The sequence below is a fragment of the Sesamum indicum genome, linkage group LG7 (genome assembly GCF_026168435.1).
Source record: "Sesamum indicum cultivar Baizhima isolate 11 linkage group LG7, ASM2616843v1, whole genome shotgun sequence".
NCBI lineage: Eukaryota > Viridiplantae > Streptophyta > Magnoliopsida > Lamiales > Pedaliaceae > Sesamum > Sesamum indicum.
In genome coordinates, this window is record NC_142663.1 from 7,284,718 (window position 1) to 7,303,957 (window position 19,240).

At 35.3% G+C, this 19,240-nt stretch overlaps 4 protein-coding genes and 1 pseudogene across 10 annotated transcripts; all 5 read right to left on the bottom strand.

Moving 5' to 3' along the window:
- Positions 1-736: 736 nt before the first annotated feature.
- LOC105166236 (putative carboxylesterase 7) lies at positions 737-1,981 on the bottom strand. The gene has a single exon (XM_011085524.3). It carries the CDS (start codon positions 1,963-1,965, stop codon positions 859-861), a length of 1,107 nt encoding a protein of 368 aa, XP_011083826.1. The 5' UTR covers positions 1,966-1,981; the 3' UTR covers positions 737-858.
- Positions 1,982-4,885: 2,904 nt separating this feature from the next.
- On the bottom strand, positions 4,886-5,974 carry LOC105166237 (putative carboxylesterase 7 pseudogene; annotated as a pseudogene).
- Positions 5,975-7,764: 1,790 nt separating this feature from the next.
- On the bottom strand, positions 7,765-9,368 carry LOC148787514 (uncharacterized). Of its 3 annotated transcripts, none has more exons than XM_088882669.1 (2): positions 9,245-9,368; positions 7,765-8,337 (listed from the first exon to the last, which is right to left on the bottom strand). In XM_088882669.1, the coding sequence occupies exons 1-2, from the start codon at positions 9,326-9,328 to the stop codon at positions 7,909-7,911; spliced, it is 513 nt and encodes a 170-aa protein (XP_088738795.1). In that variant the 5' UTR covers positions 9,329-9,368; the 3' UTR covers positions 7,765-7,908. The 3 variants fall into 3 exon arrangements, with proteins under 3 accessions (XP_088738795.1, XP_011083832.1, XP_011083829.1); XM_011085530.3 differs by having other exon boundaries at positions 9,040-9,351; XM_011085527.3 differs by having other exon boundaries at positions 8,418-9,351.
- Positions 9,369-9,498: 130 nt separating this feature from the next.
- LOC105166239 (uncharacterized) lies at positions 9,499-11,716 on the bottom strand. 5 transcript variants are annotated; one of them, XM_011085528.3, is made up of 2 exons: positions 11,522-11,716; positions 9,499-10,226 (listed from the first exon to the last, which is right to left on the bottom strand). In XM_011085528.3, the coding sequence occupies exon 2, from the start codon at positions 10,063-10,065 to the stop codon at positions 9,679-9,681; it is 387 nt and encodes a 128-aa protein (XP_011083830.2). In that variant the 5' UTR covers positions 10,066-10,226; positions 11,522-11,716; the 3' UTR covers positions 9,499-9,678. The 5 variants fall into 5 exon arrangements, with proteins under 5 accessions (XP_011083830.2, XP_011083831.2, XP_088738798.1 ...); XM_011085529.3 differs by having other exon boundaries at positions 11,459-11,716; XM_088882672.1 differs by lacking the exon at positions 11,522-11,716 and adding an exon at positions 11,124-11,452.
- A 2,344-nt stretch (positions 11,717-14,060) lies between these two features.
- LOC105166238 (DNAJ heat shock N-terminal domain-containing protein) lies at positions 14,061-15,822 on the bottom strand. Its single transcript, XM_011085526.3, has 2 exons — positions 15,570-15,822; positions 14,061-14,729 (listed from the first exon to the last, which is right to left on the bottom strand). The coding sequence occupies exon 2, from the start codon at positions 14,724-14,726 to the stop codon at positions 14,178-14,180; it is 549 nt and encodes a 182-aa protein (XP_011083828.1). The 5' UTR covers positions 14,727-14,729; positions 15,570-15,822; the 3' UTR covers positions 14,061-14,177.
- Positions 15,823-19,240: the final 3,418 nt, after the last annotated feature.

Consider the following 19,240-nt stretch of genomic DNA (forward strand, 5'->3'; position numbering starts at 1 on the left):
CAGTACGCGTTTCAAATTTTTTTATATACATGTGTTCCTTTATTTTCATTTAATCTTACTATCTTGTTCTATTTTTTTTATTTTCTCTCTATTTTCTTAATTTTTCTAGAATTTGTAAACTTTAAAGACGGGAGTTTCTGTCTCCAAATTAAAAACCACAAATTTCCAACTTCAAAGATGAAATTTTATGTCGCTAAATTAAAAATAATAAATTGTCGGCTTTAGAGATGAAACACAGAGAGAATAAAGAAGATCAAATTTGGAACCATCCATAACTAAATTAGTCTCTCGCACTATCATTTTATAATCTCAACGACCGAAAATTCACTCACTAAATTCGCCTTCTAAAAAATTCGACAATTTTATCTTTGTGAGTGCATATGGACTAAAACTGTCTTTTAAAAGTTGCATAGAGGTAAAATTATCTGAAAATCTGTCAAAGGACTAAAAGTAAGCAATTTTGTAAGTTACTGAATCTAAACAAAAATGGACACAGTTATCAGACTAAAATTAAAATTAGGCATACTTAACCTATATATTAATTTGCAATTCTTGGATAGACTCTATGCTTTGCTCCCCATTTATTTGAATTCTCGAAATAAAATGGATTAGTCACCAAAAATATCGCATTGCATCTGTGATATAAACAATAAAATAAACAACACATAATGTGTACGTTTAGTGCGTCCAAGTTTCCACCAGTTTTTATGCCCAAAGCATACAATCCATTATTCGGTTCAAACATAAAACCACAACCATAATATTTCCAATTTATTTAGAATACATATCACCGATGGTCCAACAAACGACACATTTGTAAGCATTCAGTTCAAGAATAGAGAAAGACCGATGTATAGTCTAATGTCTGTTGAAGAAATCAGACATTCTTCTCATCCTTTCCTTAGCCTTCTCATGATTCAAGTCAAACAAATGGAAGCAATGACCCTCCCCTTCCACTTCATGGATCTCAACCATACCCATCCACCCGCACCCACCCAATACCTCAAAGTATAGTCTACCTCTATCCCTCAATATATCCTTCTCTGCCACACTCACCAGCACTCTCCTGCACCCCAGCCCCGATAAGCTCGGCCCACCCTCCGCCACCGGGTTTATTTTTGGGTCATCATGATCCAGGCCCGACGACTGGCTCAGCAGCCGCCATAACTGATCACCAAAAGCCTTCCCATCCGGGTCCAGTAACTCCGACCTGACAGGCTTCGACCCCCAGAAATACGGATCCACCAGTGCAATTCCAAGAATTTCCAGGTTTAACCCCGCATCGGCACTCCCTGCCCTCATAGCCAAGTTATGGGCTATGTTCCCGCCGGCGCTATCACCGGCGAGAAACACGCGTCTGAAATCCGCGTGCTGGTTGAGTACAGCCTCAGGCCCATCTCCACTACGATGGGAAGCCACCCACTGGAGCGCAGCCCAAGAATCCTCGTACGGAACAGGAAGAGGGTGCTCAGGAGCCCTTCTGTAGTGCACAGAAACTGCTACAACCTGGGATTCTGCTACAAGGGCATTCAGGTAATTGTGGTAGAGGGCAGAAGAGGGTGAGAAATGACAGAACCCCCCTCCATGGGTGTAAACGAGGAGAGGTAACTTTTGAGTGTTGCTGCTGTTGCTAAGCTTAGGGAGATAGATTCTGACATAGACCTCTGTTCCAGGGACTATATCTGTTACATCCTTGGACGTGACGCCTGTTTGAGGATCAACGCCGACGGGAAGGGACTCATTCCCCTCCAGTCGTTCGACACGGCCGTTTTTGTAGACTCTGAAGTATGTGGGATACTCAAAGTCTAGCTCGTCATCCTTTGCAGCCATTTTGAGAGGAAGAAAGAATTTCAGAGGATAGCGTATGGGTAGTGGAGATGAATTATTTTGAAAAGGGTATGGGTAGTGGAGATGATGAAGACTGAAACGTCTTCTTGTTTTGCCTACCACACCTTTGCTAGACATGGACCAAAAAACTCAAATACTGGTCCCCTACTTTTGTCCTATGATTTATGAAATTTTATACTTGGTCACATATATATTTAATCAAAATTAGTATTTATAGTCCCATATATGGTAAGTTTAATCCCTTCCTCACTCCCGCCATTAGATACTAATAGCAATTTTCATGTGGCCATTTGCACTTAAAAAAACTCCATGTAACGCTCACGTATATAAAAGCCAAATCCACCGTCGCAACAGTAGAAGTTCTCCAACCATCAAAAGGATTTTAGAAGATGATTTAGGCCCCTTTACTTTTTTGGAGATGATTGGGTTTGGATAGATTAGGTTGTGATTGGTATGCGAATTAACAATGTAATGAATGCTTTAGTCTTATATTTACATCAACTACTTAGCTATTGTATTAAACTGTCATTGTGTTATAGTAATGGCAAGGGTAAATTATATTTTTACTCACATAAGTAGAATTGATTCTAATTTTGGTCTCACACGTAAATGTGTGAATTGGCTTGAGTGTGGGACTAAAATTGGAAACAACTCCACTTATGGGACTAAAATGAAATGTACCCTTATTTTGATTGTATTGACTAATGAAGAGAGCATCTGCCATTATTAATTGGACGAAAATCCCTCGATGGTTCTCAAATTGAAAAAAAAAAACACATGGCACTCAATGTGCGAATTGACCTGAGTGTGGGACCAAAATTAGAAATAGGTCCACTTATGGAACCAAAAATGTGATTTACCCTAATAATAATGATGACGTGGTTGAGATTTTAACGAAATGATGAAATGAGAACTTTTACTCACGACACAATAGCTCACCAGGTGAAAATACGATTTTTAAGGGGGTTTTTTGGTAGGTGTGGTCACAATCAATGAATAGTAGATGATGTTAAAAAATAATATTTTTGGTACTTATAGTGGTATAAAAATTATGTAGTCTGGTAAGGTGTATGTGTAAGATATCCCCGTTGGGGGACTACACTTCTATATATAGAGGGGGTGTTTCCACTGTTAGAACTCTGCACACTACCTTTATTCTCGAAAAATGTGGCGAGATATGTGTGGATAAGGCATGATTTGATCTTATCTCCAACTAACCATCCTGCAGCAACACGTCTTTGCTTGGGGTAGGACTCCATGCATGCGGGGACTCTTATTCTACGGGGAGTTTATCTATGTTTAGGAGCCCTCAATCTTGGGGGCACCTCGCTTCTCCCGGGTTTACCTAGTTGGCCTTGAATGTAGGTCTATGGTTTGAAAAGCGTTTTACCATGCCTCATTCTTGGGCCGAATCTATGGTCCTTCTGATGGGCTACCTTTTTATTGGATTGATGACTTAGCTTGGACTTTATAACCTCTTTTTGGGTCAAGTCTCTTTGAGCCGTACACATCAAAATTATATTTATTTGTTGAATATATTAATTAAGTATTAAAATATCTAAAAATTATATACAATAAAATTTCAGATTCCAAATTTAAAAATCACAATAGAAAAATTAATGTACTAAAATTCACTTTTTAAAGTTAAATGTTTATACAAAAAAATATCATTAATTAATTCAATTATTATTTATTTATAGAATATATTAATTAAACATCAACATACATAAAAATTTGCATCTAATTTTTTAAGTTATATTATTTATTATAAATAATTTAAATTAAATTTTACACTCTATTTAAAAAGATTGACCATTATGATGAAAAGTATAAGTATTATTTTATGCAGAATATCGAGCACGAACTTCTGTCGTCAGTTTTTTAATAGGGGGACTGTTTTTGCAACTAAAAAAGTTAATATATGAGACTAAACTTGGATATTTTTAAGTTTGAGACCAATACCGCCACTGCCCTTATTGCGTGGGACTAGAAAAATATTCTTCAAATAAGGTTATTGAGTTTATAAAATATTAGAAATGATAATATTATAATTAATAGGATAAATTACAACAATATTTTCTAAGATTTCGTATAATTACGAATACTTTATCGTTGTTTGAAAAATTATAAATACCCCTTGATCGTCTAACAATTAGTCCAATTTGTTAGTTTTCATCCATCTTTTGCGGTGAACAGACCAAAATGCTCTTGTGGATTAAAAATTATAATTATATTTATTTTTTAAATTTTTTTGATTTTTTTATGAATTAAGTATATTGTTTTTTTATAATTTTTAAACTTTTTCCATCTACCCTGTTCGTTTTTTTTTATATTCTTAATTTTTTTAGAAAAAATAAAAAATTATAGTAAGGATAAAATTGATAATTTCATATCTCCATTCAAGTATTACATAATTTCATCAAAAGATATTTTGAAACACTCTTATCCCAAGACAAAATGTTGATTTGGCAAGACATTTTGAAATGTTTTAAAATGCTTTCCAAGTTAATAGAATGAAGTGAAATGGGAGCGAGTTATTTATAAAAGTTGGAAAGGTATTATTGAATAAACATGTCCAATTAAAAAAAATACTTGCAAATGATCATGACTTTTCATCCGAAAGGATGCATCATTTCACCCAAAGAATAGATTATTTCATCAGAATAGACACACTAATTCAACCAAATGACACCACTTCCGTGATTGAAATCTATTCGGTTGATTAGAGACGATGGCATGCATCAATCACGTCCATATGTTACAAACTTATTGTGTATCGTGCATTATAACTAATCACTTGTTACGATTTAAAATTTGGAAATTGAAGGGATAAGTGTCCAAAAATAACTATCATCGGCTGATTCAAGAAAGGAGACCCATCCACAGTTCTGCGTCCACCTTAGAACTCAGCTAGCCCTCTTAAGACACACACTGCTCCTCCATTCAAATTGACAAACAAATGTAATTGAACAGAACTAATTAAGCATCATGATATCATATGTAAGTATGTTGTTCAAGAATAGAGAAAGACCGATGATTAGTATATATGGTCTAATGTCTGTTGAAGAAATCAGACATTCTTCTCATCCTTTCCTTAGCCTTCTCATGATTCAAGTCAAACAAATGGAAGCAATGACCCTCCCCTTCCACTTCATGGATCTCAACCATACCCATCCACCCGCACCCACCCAATACCTCAAAGTATAGTCTCCCTCTGTCCCTCAATATATCCTTCTCTGCCACACTCACCAGCACTCTCCTGCACCCCAGCCCCGGTAAGCTCGGCCCACCCTCCGCCACCGGGTTTATTTTTGGGTCATCATGATCCAGGCCCGACGACTGGCTCAGCAGCCGCCATAACTGATCACCAAAAGCCCTCCCATCCGGGTCCAGTAACTCCGACCTGACAGGCTTCGACCCCCAGAAATATGGATCCACCAGTGCAATTCCAAGAATTTCGAGGTTTAACCCCGCATCAGCACTCCCTGCCCGCATAGCCAAGTTATGGGCTATGTTCCCGCCGGCGCTATCACCGGCGAGAAACACACGTCTGAAATCCGCGTGCTGGTTGAGTACAGCCTCAGGTCCATCTCCACTACGATGGGAAGCCACCCACTGGAGCGCTGCCCACGAATCCTCGTACGGAACAGGAAGAGGGTGCTCAGGAGCCCTTCTGTAGTGCACAGAAACTGCTACAATCTGGGATTCTGATACAAGGGCATTCAGATAATTGTGGTAGAACACAGAAGAGGGTGAGAAAAGACAGAATGCTCCTCCATGGGTGTAAACGAGGAGAGGTAACTTTTTGAGTGTTGCTGCTGTTCTAAGCTTAGGGAGATAGATTCTGACATAGACTTCTGTTCCAGGGACTATATCTGTTACATCCTTCGACGCGACGCCGGTTTGAGGATCAACGCCGGCGGGAAGGGACTCATTCCCTGCCAGTCGTTCGACACGGCCGTTTCTGTAGACCCTGAAGTATGTGGGAACCTCGAAGTCGAGCTCGTTATCCGTTGCAGCCATTTTGAGAGGAAGAAAGCAGTTCAGAGGACAGGCTATGGGTAGTGGAGATGATGAAGACTGAAACGACTTGTTGCTTTGCCTACCACACCTAGGTTGATGTGGCCCCAAATTCCATTAAAATTCGTATTGATAGTCCCAAAATATGGTAAGTTCATGTGGCCCTTAGCTAGAGACTTTTGAGTGGGACACTACATTCCATTCAGGTGCATAAAATCCAAACCAACTCTAAAAAGAATTCTTAATTAACCCTTAATCATCTGCTTATCCCCTACAAATTCTTTCCAAATCTTTGCTTTCATCAAGTGTTTTATGTAAAAAGAATTGGATGATTTTAGAGACATTTTTTAAAGGATTAGTAGATGATCTAGTGGATGATTTTTTGTTTACAATCGTGGTCATTGATTTGGCTTTCTATTGTATGCATATGAGGATCATATAATAATTTCTTTTACAAAAATAATCACCAGCTAACAGCTATGTGAAGATCACATGCTTATAGCGCTAGTTTTGAATAATTCAGTTACAAAAAAAAAAGGGGGGGGACTAAAATTACTATCCATTTTAGACTAACAATGCAAATTTTGATAGGACATGGGGTCAAAAATAAATTAGGCTCGTTGAATTGAAAAAAAAAAACTCTTTAAATTAGTAACTTATTAATTTATCAATAATTGATACCTCTTTAAATTAATAAAATTATAGGGTTCCAACATTATTAATTTATAGAGGTTTTACAATAATAGTTAAAGATTTAAATTGGGAACAATTGCTTTAGGGACTGATTCTGATTCTGATTCTAAAGCTAATGGATCATTAATTTTAGGAGACTCAAATGGGGGAACAACGTCAAGTGCACGACACTCTTATGATCATTCAGGCTCAAAATAGGACAATTCAAATGATCAAGGCTCAATATGCACAATGGGCCAAGTTGGGCTAGCCCCGTTCAAGGCTGAATTGAACCAATAAAAAAATAGGTTGGATTGGCTCAGACCCGTTTGGGGTCGAACTGATCGTCTGATCCTAGGTATTGAAACCTGGGACCAACCCAGTCACATGGCCGAAGACCACTTGATTTTGAGTCGGATCTGGAGCAGGCCTGTTGGGCCATTTTTCTTTTATAAAAAAATACATGACGTATAAATTTCATTTTATTCTCCTAAAAACGAACTACTCTTGTAGGTTTTTTATACTCTTAAAACTCTGAAAATATTATCTTTATTGTTCTACTTGTACATTTTCAATACTTCAATTAATTAATACTCTTTGTTTAGTTTTTTTAAAGTTTATTTTAATTCTTTTTAAACTTATTATCATCTGAATTTATTATTGTAAGCTTGTTCGTCAAATTAATGAATTATTATTTAAGTTCATTCACATAATCTTAACTATTATTTTTTCTGTTTGTGATTTTTATGTGATTTAATTTATTATTTATTTTGTTTTAAAATACAACCATAGATTTAAGTAATTATTCAATAGAGAACCTCTATAGTATTAAAAATAAATAAATAAATAAAATAGGCATATTAGAGCGTAATCCAATCTTGTCCGAGCCTCAACCGCGCTCATTCATAGACTGAGCTTGAGTTTAAAAATGCACCTAAATTAAGTCCATTTAAAGGCCCAAAACCACCCTAGGACTAGACAACAATAGGCTGTCATGGACCGAGTTTTTGCAGGCTGGTCCGAGCCGATCCTGAACCAAGCCCAATATACACCTTGAACCAGGGTAATGAAAAATATTATCAACTATAGGGTCCTTAATGTGCATTCATGTAGCAGAGTTTAATAGAAAAGATTGACCATTCCATTCTTATGAATAGTATAACAATTGTTTTGTTCAGAATAAAAGTTCAAAGAGATTGTTAAAACATCTCAAAATCCACGCAGTTTACCAAACAGTTTGTGTTCAAGGCTTTATAATTACTGAATTTTACATGTGTCTGTTTAGGACCAATACTGTCCCAAAGTATTCGACAGATATGTCATGCTATAATAAACGAGACTCGCAACATTGTCAGAGGTGTCATCAAGTCATCCATCTATCTTTACTATTCTACCAGACTTCTTCCATGACCAAGAATCAGCCGGTGATTTCAGCGGAGGTGGCAGCAGCAAAGCCTTCCGGCAAAGACCAAACGGCCACCCTTCACAGTGAAGAAGGTCCAGAATAACGGACCGTCTGCTGAAATCTTGAAAGTCAATCTTGTTCAAGCTTGAGGAACGAGAAAAACGTGTCTTCACAGATACGAACTCATCAAAGCTTGTGGCACTTGAGCATCTAGACAGCCGGCTAGCAGCAGAGAAAAGCTCCTCTCGTTCGTCTCCACAGCAGCCATGTCTTTGCACTGCTTTTGGTGTGACCATCAACTCCTCTGCTTCTGGAGATAGACCCCATCTAACGGTAGACTTGCGCTTGAGTTTTGACTCCACGTATTTACTTATGATTTCTGAAACAAATACCTGTATCAAAACAATTTCCAGTGAACTACCAGAAAAATACATTGGAATTCAAAGAGAAATACAGAGATTAAATTAGTTACTTCCTCTTCTTCATCGAAAAAACTGGCTGGTTCTTCTGCTTCCGGGCTTGAAACAGAGATGTTCCCCCCATAAGAATGGCATTTGGCAAATGCATCCTTGAGGACAGAGGCAAGAAATTTGCATTTCTTGGAGGTGTTTGGTGGCTGTTCTTGGTAAAAAACAGTCATGATGGGGAAAAACTGGGGATAACTTGTGTAGGAGTTGTGATTGTGTGTTGTGAAGAGATTTATATGTTAGAGAACTATATGTGATTGATTTCATGTCTGATTCTGAGTTCTTTTTGTGATAGTGACCTCTCACCCTACCCCATATTTTCTACACTCCTATCTTTAGGGTGAAGCAAAAGTTAAAAGCAGATACCAAAGTTTTACCACATTTGATATATTGCTTATAGGCATCAGATGCAAAAACCAGTTTCCAAGCTTTCCTTGTGACACTCTCACACTGCCCACTTAAATACTAATTAGCTCCAAGAGTATAGTTTTTTAGCTAATTGTCGTATAAACTCTAAAAAGTTTTCGTAATTGCAAAATGTTAATCTCACAATAATCAGAATCTGGTTCGAAACCGAAGTATAGTGCATCAGAATTTCAAGTAAAGATAGCTATGAGTAAGGCTTACTGTAGGAGTTGATGTTTCTTTCCATTCCATGTCTCCTGTACCTTTGTACTCGGCATCTTTTTGACATAAACTTCACTATTTTCATCCGTCCAAGGAACATATATGCATGTATGTAGCATGTTGTGAAATATATGTGTGCTATATAAAGTAACTGTTATGATCAAGAGCCAAAGAAAGTATTTAAATGTACAACAAACAAGCTTACCCGAGCTTTACCTAGATTACTGACTTGAATAGACTTCAGCAACACAACCAGCTTTTCCAGAGCTAAACCTTCTTTCAGAAACATCAGAATGTCATTGAATGATTTACAAGCACATGGAGCAAAACAATCATTTTCCAACAAGGGCAGAGAAACGGGAAATACAACTTGAAATATAAATCCCCGTGAAGGCCCCTCGTGGTTAGTATATTACTCCAAAAGGGAGTAGGAGCAACATCAAATAGCAAACCAACAGGTAATCTCAATGACCATTAAATTTCCTCCTTGAGATGAAGTAGATTAGTCAAAATTCCGCAAAATTCATACTACAACAAATAATCTAAAGGAGGCAGAATGCGAAATTACAGTACAAGTGGAAGTATGTCATCAAACCATTAGGGACATGCCAGATCAAGGAATTTATTTGTACAGTTGAATCAATTAGAAAACATCTCGAGATGTTGAGATGTAAGAGAAATAAGAGATTCAAGCTTAGCAATAGCAGAAGTCTTGTCAGGCGGGCACTTGGAGAGGGCAATGTTCAATGAGAGGACAGCTTCATCGAGCTTCCCAGCAGCCATAGATGCCAACCCAGCCTTGTAAGCTTCATCAGCCATTCCAGCATCATATTCAGAAGTCAAATTTTGACTAATGTTTCTGGTCTTTGAAATAGGAGGTCGAGATTGCAAGAAAACAGAAGCATGGGCATACTCGAGAGCAGTAATGGCAGAATTAATCTCAGCCATAAGTGCCTCAGGAGAAACAGGGATCCTCTTCACACCTTCAAAAACATTCCAGGGAGGGTTCTCTGCTCCAGAACTCATCTTTAGACAACAAACTGATGACCTTAATTGTGAAGAAACCAAGACATTGCTGTGTTAAAGGCCAGCAAGGGTCGTCTAGCTCCAATATCCAAATAAACCATGAAGGATATGATAGGACCTAATCAAAAAATCTTCTTGGCAAAAAATTTGTCCTGTGGATCCTGCAAATGTCCATATACACAGAGTTGTTTTGGAGCTAAATATCATCATAATACCTTAAAACATAAATAAAATTAATACAAAATGCACCAAAAGTGATGTTCTGCCCGAACTCCCAAGACCAAAATGCAGATATTCAAACAATAAAGCACCTATTCAATAAGATTACAATAAATCTAAAAGCTTGTTTTGTTCCACCTCTGGGGCCACAGTCGGTTTATAGCATATGCTTTTTACATGGGCTTTTCAAGAAGTTAGGTATTGCCAAATTTTTTATAATAATGCACTTAAACGAACATCTAAAAGAAGCGTAAGAAAAATAACTCAAAAATCACAATGAACACACATCCAAAAAGAACGCAACTTAATCCAAAAGTCCATTTAAAGTTAACCACCAAACCCCTAACACTCTATGGAATTGGTTTATCAAACACCTTCATAGTTCTCTATCTTAAGTCAAGATGCAACTATTGATAAATTCAAACTGTAAAAGTCTTACGAATAAGAGCAACCAAATATATGCACCTGAAAGCAATCTCTACCACACCTATCTAAGTAGTGAGCTTATTATGAATTAACTGTATGTGAGGAAGAACAACGGACACCACCCTCCAACCACAGAAACCAACGATGAATAAAACTCCCTCTGAAGCTTCAGAAAAGAAAATAATAACACCACATTTGGAGGAAAAACACATGCAGTCTCAAAAATTCAACAAAACGGTTCTACTTCAGTAACCAACAAAATCAAAAATTCCTTTCTCATCAAAGAAATGCATACTGTATTTGCAGCTCGGCTACTGCACACTAAGAGATGTTAACTACAACGAAATACTACAAGGTAAGGGCAAGAAAAAGCAATCCAATAATCAGAAACAACTCAACCACATATCTTCAACCTTAGAAGTTGAAGATAAACATGCCTAATATCACCACCCATCTTATCAACTCAGAATTTGCTACAAATTAGGCAGGAACATGGATTCTCTTTCTCAATAAAAAAAAAAAGGTTAGGCATTCCTAATTGCGTTCAACCACAAAATTCTTAAAAATCCCAGCAGTTTACTGCAGCCCACCATCAAGCATCTTATCCATGTCGTCCACAATAACCCCAGGAAAATTCAAATGGAAAACACGGAGGTGAAATCACACAGTAAAAGTTCATAAGAAACTACAGAAAGATGAAAAAGAATCAACATCATAACAAACTGAAAAAATGAACTAAACCCATTACATAAGACCGTACGATAGCCGCTACAAAAATGCTAGAAACAGTAGAAGGTGAAGAGAGATGAACCTTTAAGAAAATTTCACCACAAAAAGGAACTCTTATTTGGGTTGTAATCTATATTCTCTTGCCATCTAGAATTCGGTTTATTTCTTTTTCGATTTTGATGGGCTTTAAAGGCTTCAAGATTGAGAAGGTCCTGCCGTCAAGAAAATAAGCTTTGAGTTTCTCTCTTTTCTTCTTTGTTTTCTCTCTGTGCGTTAATGATATATAGTGTTAGTACTTTTTTCTCATTAGTTCACCAGCCCTTAACGCATTCATTAAGTATTGAATTGATTTTTTTAAGCATAAAATACTTAATCGGACAGACTTATAAAAAATTCTTACTGGTCTGTTTAAACTAAATCAATCACATATAAATATGGTATACAATTATATGTATCATATAATTTGTCGTTATTTTTGATTGTATGTCAATTACACGATAAGTATATTATATTTATCATATAATTGATTTTAAATTTAATCAAATTTAATTTAGATTAGAATTTTCTTAATGCATTCATTAAGTATTAAATGGATTTTTTTTTAATCATAAATACTCAATCTTTTAAATTTAAAGATAATTATGCTCCCCTTTCCTGAAATTTGGTGTAATATACGTAGATCTCCTGTGGTTTGATAAATTAACACCTTTGAGTTTTGCTTCCATCTAAATAATAAGTATCCTTTTTAGTTAAAATTCACTCAATTTGCTGATATTAACAAAAAACTGAACAAAAATTGATATTTACTCTCGATTGATTTACTATTAACTTATTGCAGGTTAAACAATTTTTCAACTAAATTACCCTCATAACAATGAAGATATACCTCCTCATATGTATTAACGTACGAAAAAGTATGGGGTAATTTGATCATAAGAAGATTTATCTTACCCACAATAAATTAATAATAAGTCAATCGATGGTAAGTGTAGATTTTTTCTTTTTTTTTTTTGTTAATATCAAAATTCGGTGAATTTTGATTAATTGAGGGACTTATTGTTAGACGGAAACAAACCTCATGGATATTAGATATAATTTTTCAAATCAGAAAGGGTTTATGTGTAATTATACCAAACCTCATTCAAGGGGAGTGTAATTATCCCTTAAGTTTATAATAAATTCTAACACAAATCACTTTTAGCCAAATCAAACAAATCATATGCCATATGTATATACAATCACACTTATCATGTGATTAATCAACGAACGTACTACATTTTTCATATACTTTATTCGGGTTTAGTCAAACCCGTTTAGGTTAGAATTTACCTTAGATATATGTACAACAGGTATACAAAAATAACGTTATTTTTTTATTTAAAAAAATTATAAACACAATCCATACTATTATAAAGGGAAAAGGGTTTATATACTCAAAGTAATAATTTTAATGCCACTACACCAAATTATTATAGTTTCAAAAATTTCTTTCAACTTCTCAATTCATGTTAAATTAATTTAATCAAGTTTCTTTAGAAAATTAATTCCATGCAATTATAGGTACTCAAAAATTAAATTTACTCTCATTTTGGTTAAGTTTATTATTAATAGAAATTTAAAAGGCATATTAATATTGTGTTTTGCATGTATACATAATCATCGCTATCTATATAATATATATTCTAAAAAATGTCAACTTTTAAGTTAATGTGGGTAAAATATGTATTGATAATTAATGTATTAAAAGAAATTACCAGACATTTTTATATGTGATGTCATAGTACAATGACAAATTTTAATATAAAGAAACAAATTATGGGTTCAATAAAACAAAAGTAATACTGAATTTATACGTGCAAATATTGCATGCCATCGTATCTAGTATATATATATATATTAAATGAATAGAAAATTTAAATAAAATTTGAAGCATAAAATTCAATTTGCTCACCACAGGTCGTATAAAAGTCTTATTTTATTGGTTGTCGCAATCTGTCAAATAATAGCTCGCTTCAATGGCAATATTGAGATCTCGATATTTTAATTGAAGTTTCAAAATAGAATCTCACTTATGACTGAATATTGTTTATTTTAATAGTTATTTTTCTGACAATACTTGATTCATCACATTCTTTTTCTTAAAGATACTGCCTTTGAAACTTTCCTGACGAGTGATACAGTCCGTAAGAAAATATTGGATTACCAAACTCTTGTTTTATAAGAAGCCGCAAATTGCACTTTTGGTCTCGTAGAATAGGGATGTTGCACTTTTGATCCCACATGTTACAAAATTAACAGCTTGGTCCTATAGGATTAAAACATATTGCAGATGTGATCTGCAACATTTTTTAATTCTAAGGGACCATGTTAACCTTGTGAAGTATGGGATAAAAAGTGCAAATTTCCTATTCTATGGATCAAAAATGCAATTTTGCGGCTATAGCCAAACACTACTACAACCTTAATATTCAAGTTTGTTCATACTGATATGCGGCATATGCCCACAAAATTACAAATAGCTCCAGGACTAACTACAGAACTGAAGTTTTGTGGCATACTCATAATTATGACAGGAAAGAATGCAAAACTGATGGCATGCACATGGCAAAGTAGCCAGCAAATAACAACAAAACCAAATTCTTGTCATGGATATCAGGAGATTATAGTGTAAATTAAGCATCAGATTACCTGTCAAAATTACTGATGCATCAAAAAGGGCAACAGAGAAAAGGGGATAATCAACTATTCGGTTCAGACGGGAGTTTAAAATCGGCATCAATGACAAGTCGGATTTTGAGAGAGCAAGACCCACATGGAAGAATGATGGATGCAGGTAAAGACGAGGGTGCCTGTAAAGAAATTCCATTCCCATCCCTGGAAAATGGATGGCCCATTTCTGCCAACTCAGAAGAATCAATTGAGAAGAAATCACCACACCTGCAACGGTAGGATAGTTCCAAACAACCACCAACATCTTCAATAGCCATATCCTCTAAGCTTATGTCTTCTGCAGTTATAACATCCTGTCTCAATGTTCTCAGTTCATTGTCATAAAGCGCCCGAGATCTTGGATCACCAAGGACTTCCCAGGCCTTTTGCACCTCTAAAAATTGATTCCCCATCACGCTTTCAGGATTGGACGTTTCAGATGGTTTCTGCAGTTTATCTGGATGGAAATTGAGAATGGCAGACCGGTAACTTTTACGGATTTCTTCTAGGCTAGCATCTTCCTTCGCACCAATTATCTCATAATGGGTTTTGCAGCTTAAGTTGTTGCTCAGTATCATGACCTGTCAGTGGTTGTATCCAAAAGCAACACAAGCATCACGATAAATTCTGAAGAATTTCCACAAATGAGCGCCAGTATAGTAAAATCAATTAAACGTATAAATGAGCATACATAAATTTACGAAGAACTTCATTGTACGCTTCAAAGCATGGTATAAAGCATATCAAGAAGGAAATAGCGGAAATATTTAGTTTCATGTGTAATTCAGATATACGTAAAACCTTATTCTAAAAAACTTGATTGTATATATGCTCTGTTGCTTTCTTGCTTGAATTATAATTAGACTACCTCATTCACATACAAAAAAGCAATATAACACCAGAACCTGTCCTCTACAACAACCTGCAAATATTCATCAATTTTCTGAAGTTATAGGATGAGAAGTCCATTACAATATTGGAATACTAATATGAGCAGCTTCCACAAGTTTTTGTGCATTGTATACTGATCTACAGCTTTCAAATGATACTGAATATTAAAGTTTGGTCTGAAGCAGCCAGAATTCCTTCCATGGCTGAATAAAACATCACAATCATCAAAATATTACTCTTTGGAGCGCACACAAAAACATAAGAAACGAAAATTTCTTGCAAAAACTCAGTCAGCAGAAAAATGCCTCCACAATGCAGCAACACGGAAAATTCTTGCAATCTACCATTAACGAAATTTATGCGGCAAAAACATCGAATAAGACTAATGCGACGCACCCTAAATCTTGAATTCAACATCAGATTCGCATGTAGTACCTTCAGTAGCACTAAGCGAACTAAAAACTTAAAATTTATACCCTATTACCAGAATTTCATCTCTAATTTCATCAGCTGAGATTAAAGGGGCTAACCAGCGATTATCCAAAAGTTCTCCAGAAGACACCAGCAACTTTTTAAGTTTTGCGGAGAGCAAGGTCCAAGTTGAGGAGAGAGATGGTAGTCCTAGACGAAAGCAAGAATCGGTACCGGATTCGGAGGATTTACGGCCGCCGGAGGCTGCGACGGGGGTTCTGCAATGCAGCGGCTGCGCGATGAACAAAGATCAGGGAGGGTATAGGCTCGTAAATGATGGAACTCTTGGGGTGAAAATGGAAAATGAGGGGATATTGGTTTTGTGAAATCGGCAGGAAAAAGCGGGACTCTTTAATTTGGGTTATTACACTTAGACCCTTCTAAAATAGTCTACTTACATTTTATCCCTCCAAATAATGAAAATTGTAGCTGAACCTCCTTTAAAAATGCTTGTTTGTAAACTTCTAGGGGAATCATGGATTTGTCATTTCACTTTTTACATTAAAAATTTAAAAAAATAATAGTAATGATTTTTTGAAATGATATATTTTCTTTGATCGTTGATGTGCATAAAAATAGGTTGGTCCTACGATTCTGATGTGTTCAAAAAAATATATGGATCCAATTGATATGGACTATGCTCAAAGTTTGGTACCAAGTCTCTTTCTTGGGACGAACTGGGCTTCGCTCTTGGAGGGAGCCTAATGTACTAGGCTTCCCTCTTGCGCTAAACCTAGTAATTTTTTAGTGGGATGTCCTTATGATGTAGGCCTCTTAGGATGTTAGGGGCCTCTTGTTTCTTTATTCTTTTTGAATAGTTTGAGCCTCTTTGGACCAATTTATTTTTATGCACATCAATAGCGGTCCTACTCTAATAAGTGGAATATTATAGTGGAAATCTTCTAAGATGGGGTTTGAAGAATTAACTTTTCTTTTCTTATTTTTTTTTTCGAATTCCTGCAAATATGGTATTAGCATAAGCATGCTTAGAAAAAGAAGAACTTACTTCGTGTCTGTATGGAGCATGATTTTTTAGGAGGGTGTCTCCATGGAGGAGGGCTTAACGAGTGCCTTTTGTGCCTACTTTGATGTAGGACTTTATTTTTCTACAGGAGAATGTTAAATAACAAAGACATGTATATATTACGAATAGATCTTGCATGGAGCAAAGTTATTGTGCCTCCTCGAAGGAGGGTTTATTTGAGAAGGGGCCCTTTTTGGAGCAAGACTTAGGAACCTCACTGGAGGAAAAATAAGGTTTACGTTGGAAGCAGGGCTTAGATGCCTCAGCAGAGGAGGGTTTAGGTGCCTATACGGGACAGAGCTTACAAATCCCCTAAAGAAGGACCCAAGTGCCTGCCTGAAGGAGCCCAACCTATCGGAGTACGATGGACTGGTAGATCATGGCAGACGAACTCTCCCTCAATTGGAATTTTGGCCATCTTTCTCGAAAATGCAGATCACCCCAAAGTTCTTGAAAAGAGGGACTCCTTCTCTATAAATACAAATAGCATCCCTCAACGAGGGATACCTGCAGTCCCCCAACAGACAAACCCTTTAAGAAGCTAGAAATTGTCTTGTTATTTTGCTGTAATTTTGAACTAGTGCTTTTGTCATATATATATATATATATATCAGTGTTTTATAATAATATTTGTAAAATTTCTGCTACACTTTAATTTGATAGACAAAATGTATATTTTTTAAATATCGTTTTTTTTTTTATTATTGATGTGAGCAAAAATCGCTCGAGTCCGGTAGATTATATATAAATTTTTAAGATTTTTGTGAGCTTTACTGATTTGAATTTCAAAAAAGAGATTGCCACTTTGACGTTTAAGTCAATAACAGATAAGAAGTGAAAAATTAGTAAAAGAGCAATAAAAACAATACTAAATATTTGTTTGAAAGACATCTAGTGCGACACGTGTCCGACAATCATACATAACACAATTGGCAGTATATGTACAAATTCAACCTATTTGTAGGAAATTGGACGATTAGATGGTACAGTAATGGCACTTTATTTCTATGGAAAGTAGGTTATAGATTCGAGTTGAAGGGGAGTTGAAATATTAGCTTTTCGTCCTCATTTAAATATTTAAAAGAAAAAAAAAATATTTGTAGGAGAGTTTGTGAGTTTAAACTTAAGGCCTGTCAATGGATAAATAATACCCAGATCCGGGCCCAAACAACTCCATTACTTACCTATTGGATCCAACCCATCATCAGGATCTGTGGGCCTTGACTTTGTCTATATCTAACTCTAATTCATTTAAACCACATATGGAATCTGGGTCATGTGCATTGGGTTCGGACCTAAAAACCCATTTAGAAAAATGTCAATTCCTTGTTAAATAGGAATTTTGATTTTGGGTGGGTGAGAAGACTCGGTCGGGTCGGGTCTTTGCTGTTTATATGGATTGGTTTAGACAACCATAAAGTGATTGGGTAATGATGGATGCCTAACCAACATACTATTTTGGGAAAGTCTGACCAAATTCAAAATCCGAAAAAAAATATCCGAAAATAGAACGACCCAAACCCTACAATAATAGATAATTTGTATCCAATTATATATTATTTAACAAATAATTTATAATTATTAAATATTATTTAACAAAAAAATTAATCATAGAAAAAAGAATAATATAAAATGATTATAATAAAAAAATTAATTAATTTAGAAAGAGAATATTTAAGGTAGAAAAAAAAAACACCAAGTCGAAAATAAGGGAGACATCAGTTGGTGCTCTCTCTTAATATATAATACAAATATAGCACATAATTTTTTTACTACAAAAATAAATTACATTATTAAAATTATATTAATATTTCAATAAATTGAACAATAAATCAACTTCTAATTAATTTACACACATAAAATAAAATAAATACTTATATTTTTTATGAAATTCAAGCACACAATTTCAAATTTATTTATAAAATTTCAACTTAACCATTAAGACATCAATTATTTAGCACATATTTTCTTCAACTATTCAACCTAATAGTCTTGGACAAGGACAGTCTTGACTCTTGAGGGGGCCACATGCTATTATCATTAGAAAGATTTAATTTGGCAATTATTACTAGTGTAGACTTCAATTTTGTTTTAATTATGATATATAGATACAAGTTAATAACTATATTTCCTTTTATATATCGAAATTAGGTTGAACACCAAACCGATCGGTAGGTCGCTAACGCTCCTAAGCTTTTGGAAAGCATTCGAGTTAGGCTGCTAGTAGCTAGACGCTAAGGCAGTTGCGTTCGATGGGCAGAGGAGGACAGTACCTTCATTGATTCCTAGTGGGAAGCACCTAAAAGCGTGAGGGGTACTGACATAGCTGAAATGAAAGTGTTGCTCTCCTGCTGAATAATAATTTTGAAAAATACAGAATAAATCATAGAGGATTTTTTCGAGATTTGTCATAATTATAAATACTCCATCAGTTAGACGCCCATTAATTTCAGATATATATTTGTAATTTTCTAAATAATGAGAGAGTATTTATAATTATGAAAATTTTTAAGGGAGCCCGTTGTAATTTATTAAAAAATATATGAACATTTTTATGAATTAATAATTATTTCAACATCGAAATTGCATGGTGTAACGTGCATCCAAAACCAGACGTTTATATAATTATTATAATCCGAAAGTCTCAAATACTCCTAATTCGTTGTTACCCCAAACTTCATCAAATTATTATTTTGTACTTCATTT

Excerpts from the sequence above, each read along its gene's own strand:
- LOC105166236 (XM_011085524.3), bottom strand. The coding sequence starts at position 1,965 with ATGTCTAGCAAAGGTGTGGTAGGCAAAACAAGAAGACGTTTCAGTCTT.
- LOC105166238 (XM_011085526.3), bottom strand. The coding sequence starts at position 14,726 with ATGATACTGAGCAACAACTTAAGCTGCAAAACCCATTATGAGATAATT.
- LOC105166239 (XM_011085528.3), bottom strand. The coding sequence starts at position 10,065 with ATGAGTTCTGGAGCAGAGAACCCTCCCTGGAATGTTTTTGAAGGTGTG.
- LOC148787514 (XM_011085527.3), bottom strand. The coding sequence starts at position 8,585 with ATGACTGTTTTTTACCAAGAACAGCCACCAAACACCTCCAAGAAATGC. Across the intron at positions 8,338-8,417 it reads TTTTCGATGAAGAAGAGGAA|GTATTTGTTTCAGAAATCAT; the intron begins GTAACTAATTTA and ends GTTTTGATACAG.